General features: G+C 55.8%; 1 protein-coding gene across 1 annotated transcript; it reads right to left on the reverse strand.

The window, feature by feature from the left end:
- Nucleotides 1-638: 638 nt before the first annotated feature.
- On the reverse strand, nt 639-3914 carry Smpd2 (sphingomyelin phosphodiesterase 2). Its single transcript, XM_090338310.1, has 10 exons — nt 3470-3914; nt 3181-3277; nt 2952-3028; nt 2387-2480; nt 2177-2266; nt 1905-1987; nt 1662-1794; nt 1454-1558; nt 1130-1283; nt 639-1038 (listed from the first exon to the last, which is right to left on the reverse strand). The coding sequence occupies exons 1-10, from the start codon at nt 3517-3519 to the stop codon at nt 653-655; spliced, it is 1269 nt and encodes a 422-aa protein (XP_090194436.1). The 5' UTR covers nt 3520-3914; the 3' UTR covers nt 639-652.
- Nucleotides 3915-3996: the final 82 nt, after the last annotated feature.

A 3996-nucleotide genomic window follows, 5' to 3' on the forward strand; every position in this document is an offset into this window, starting at 1 on the left:
AGTGGTAGAGTGCTTGCCCCGCATGCTTTAAGCCCTGGGTTCGATTCCTTAGTACCACATACACAAAAAAAGCCAGAAGTGGTGCTGTGGCTGAAGTGGCAGAGTGCTATCCTTGAGTAAAAAGTGTCTATGGACAGTGCCCAGGCCCTGAGTTTGAGCCTCAGTACTGGCAAAAAAAAAAAAAATTAAATAAATAAAAAAATAAGCAAGAAGAGCTGGAGGCATAGCCCAAGTAAGCAATTGCACAGTCCTGAGTTAAACCCTCGGGCTATTTAAAAAAAAGGTTGGGGGCCGGCCTGGGAGTTACCTTGTGGTAGAGTACTTGCCTAGCAAGCACGAAGACCTGGGTTCAATTCCTCAGTACCATGTACACAGAAAAAAGCTCAAGTGGTAGAGTGCCAGCCTTGAGGAAAGCCTAAGGACAGGGCTCAGGCTCTGAGTTCATGCCCCAGGCCTGGCCAAAAAAAACCCCAAACCAAAACAAAATAAAAAAAGGTTTCTGCCACAAATGGAATTTAGGATGCATGGAAGTGGGCAGCGGGGACGTGAAGGGACAGCAGCTGTGCAGAGTCTTATACTGATCATTCTGACCTACACTCCCCACGATGCCCAGACAAGAAAAAAATAGGCAAAGCCACTAAAGTGCTATGCTTTATTGTTCAACTCTGTTCTCTGCTTGCTGCCCCAGTAACTCAGCTACTTCAGGCTCTGGGCCCAATTCTTGGGTCTTCTTTGCCCTTCCCAACACATGATGGAGCTCAGCCTGGGCTCGACATAAACCTTTGGCCTCCTGCATGTGGAAGAGGTAGACTGCACCAGCCCCTAATATCAGTCCTACACTGGGGGTCCAGAGCAGTACAGCCACTTCACTGGCCACTTCTCCTGCTGCCAGGACACTCAGCAGTATCAGGACAAGCAGTCCCATACCAATCATATAACCAGCAAATGTGGCCCACCAGCGTGCTTGAGCTATGCCTATCCCCAGCTCTGTCCAGGCCTCCTTCAGCAGGCTGATCAATGGCAATCTCTCTGCTGGTCCTGGAATAAGACGGGACAGTGAAGCAGGAAAGGTAGAGAGAAGGAGCTACCTGAGGTAGAAAAGGGCAAAGGGAAAGGGTAGAGGACTCACCTTGGGTAGGGGTGGGGTTTTGCTGAGGGGGACTGTGCCTCACATACAGAGTAGCCATGAGTGCCTCGTGGTCAGAAAGTGGAGTGCTACTGTGGGGGTCACAGCCTGTAGTGGTTTGGAGACTCTTACAGGATATGCAGAACCCAGAAACCACCTAGGAAAGGAGAGCAAGGCAGAGAAAAGCTTCTATTGGAAGGCCTTCTACCACAGTATCAGCTCCCAACATTCCACTCTCCATTTATCAGTGGCCCAAGGCTAGATGAGCCCAACAATAGATAGGCACAGGCTGAAGACAAGAAACACAAGTTAGGGGAGAGACCTGACCTTATAGAGCACATAGTCAATGCGGATGCCACAGGGAAATGGGCCCAGGTCCTGCTGACTGACGTAGCAGTTCTTGGGCACCATAGTGCAGCCTTCTTCAGAGCCCTAGGAGAAACAGGTGGCTAGAAACTGGACATCCCAGGGTGTGGGAGGAGAAAGAGGGAGAGAACTGGAGGTGGAGGTGGGAAACAGGCAGGCATGTTCTCACCTTATAGTCCTGGGTCTCAAGGTAGGCATCATGCAGCCCTGTCCACTCCTTCAGCAGGCAGCAGCCCAGGTCTTTTGGATGCATGTTGAGGTCTCCACACAATAGAACCACATCTGCCTTCTTGGATGTGTGACTAGGGAAGCCGGGTTGGTGAGGAAGGAATTGTGCCCTCTAAGTGGAGCCTTGACCACCCCTCAGCCCCTGGGTCCCTTCCCACCTCCCATCAAGCCCAGGCTCACACACTGGATGAACTGGGCCAGTTCCCACGCTTGAGCCACGCGATGTGCTAGGTAGATGTCCTTCTCTCGACTGTACTCTGCATGGAGCTAAGTGAGACAGATGGAATTACAGCTCCCAGGGTCCTGTCTAAATCGGGCTGGGTCAGTCACCTGGCATAGTGTTTGTACAGAATGGTGAACCTTGCCCACTGCTACCTTAGGACATCCTGACCCCACACCTCACCCCCAGCCAGCAGCCGAGCACCCCAGCCCTTAAGGCTCGCTGGCTCCACTTACATGGGTGACGTAGGCATTGAGCACCAGTCCATTGATGTGGAGCACCAGCAGCCCCACAGCCTTCCCACAGAACCAGTCGCCATGATGGATCTGCAGGCGGGAGGAGGCAGGCACTCAGCACTGCCACCTCTCTGCCCAGTTCCTGTGCTTCCTCTGTGCCTCCTGTCAGTTAGGAGGGGATGAGGGGGAGAGGGGGAGAGGGGGACTTACCATGTAGGGGTAGCCATTGAGGGTATAGACATGCTGGGTGATTTCCTGGATTGGGTGTTTGGAGAAGACACACAGGCCGCTGCCAATGATCCCACTGAAAGCCAAAACTGGCTTAATAATTAGGAAAAACAGAGGAGAAAAATATCCAGCCCTCTTTTCCCTTGTCTCTAGTTTATTTTTATTTATTTTTTAATTTTAATTTTTATTTTTGCCAATCCTGGGCTTGAGCTCAGAGCATAAGCACTGTCCTTGGACTTTCTCAAGGCTAGAGCTCTACCACTTGAGCCTCAGCACCACTTCCAGCTTTTTTTCTATGTATGTGGTACGGAGGAATCAAACCCAGGTCTTCCTGCATGCTAGACAAGCACTCTACCACTAGGCCAAACTCCTGGCCCCCTTGTCTCCAGTTTAATCAGCAACTTTTCCGTCTACTGCTGGGACATATCAGGCGGCTTTTGTAGGAGGATGGGGTAATCTTCCTTCCGGCTTCATCCTCAGAGGAAAAGGAAGGAGGGTGCAGGCAGGATAGGGAAGGACCAAGAGTCTGAGCCTGTAGGCTTCTCACCTCCGGAAGTAGTGTGCAGCTGGGTAAGTGAGGGACAACTTCTGTCTCAGGTACTGGAAGTCCTGCTCACTCCACACCTGAAGGACAAATTGGGGACACAGCCTAACCTTTCCCGCCAGGGAGATTCTCCGCGGGTGGGTGGGCGTCTCACACAGCCCCTCCCCACTCCCCCCACCCTCCCCCCGGCCCCGGACTGCATCCTCCTCCCAGCAGGACGGCCCCATCCCACCTCCTCCAGCAGAGCCAGGTCAAAGCTCTCCAAGTTCAGTAAGTCTCCCAGGCGCTCCATGCGACCAGCCCGGTGCTTGCTCAAGTAGGGAATGCCCCTGAGAAACAGGAGGAAGGGGGCAAGAGAAGGTGACTCCCGGCTTCTCTGGAGGCGAGGGAGGGGCCGGCGTGGGCTCCGGCGTGCACCCCGGGATCGTGGGGCCGAGGGAGGGAGGCCCTCTTTCTTCCTCAGGCAGTTCGGGTCCGAAAGGGAAGCTGCCCCTCGGACAACACTCCCGGGGCGCACTCACCAGCAGTTGAGGTTGAAGACCCTCAGTCGCAGGGAGAAGTTGGGCTTCATCGTGGGGGCGCTGCGGGGCGCCGACCGAACGGTCTTCCCGCCACTGGGCGCGAGTGGGAGCGGGCGGGCGGCGCCTCGTCCCGGGGCGGCGCGCACAGGTGGCCCGGGCCCCCTACTCCGGGGCTCCCCGAGCCCACGCGGCTCCCGCCGGGGAGACTCCGGTGTTACCCTTGACAACCAGGGCTTCTCTGGCCCAGATACGGCGGCCTGCCAATCCGGAAAGAAGATCTAGGGCGAAATCCCGGCGCGCTCCAGACCCCTGGGGTTCCCAAGAGGGCGCTCGGGAGGGCGGAAACGAGTTTCCCGGCCCTGAAGCTGGGCCCCGACCGTCGTAGCCCTCTCGCGCCCCTCCCAGGCCCCTAAAATCCGGTTCGCCAGCAACAGGAGCAAAGTTAGAGGCTCCGCCCACTCCGGCCGCCCTTCGCCCAGGCCACGCCCCCTGCGGTAATGGGGCGGGGCCTCGCGGTTGCCGCGGCG

The sequence above is a fragment of the Megascapheus bottae genome, chromosome 8, assembly GCF_031878675.1.
Source record: "Megascapheus bottae isolate mThoBot1 chromosome 8, mThoBot2.hap1, whole genome shotgun sequence".
Taxonomy (NCBI): domain Eukaryota; kingdom Metazoa; phylum Chordata; class Mammalia; order Rodentia; family Geomyidae; genus Megascapheus; species Megascapheus bottae.

Excerpts from the sequence above, each read along its gene's own strand:
- Smpd2 (XM_090338310.1), bottom strand. The coding sequence starts at position 3,519 with ATGAAGCCCAACTTCTCCCTGCGACTGAGGGTCTTCAACCTCAACTGC. Across the intron at positions 2,481-2,951 it reads GCTGCACACTACTTCCGGAG|TGGGATCATTGGCAGCGGCC; the intron begins GTGAGAAGCCTA and ends TTTGGCTTTCAG. Across the intron at positions 1,795-1,904 it reads GAACTGGCCCAGTTCATCCA|TCACACATCCAAGAAGGCAG; the intron begins GTGTGTGAGCCT and ends CGGCTTCCCTAG.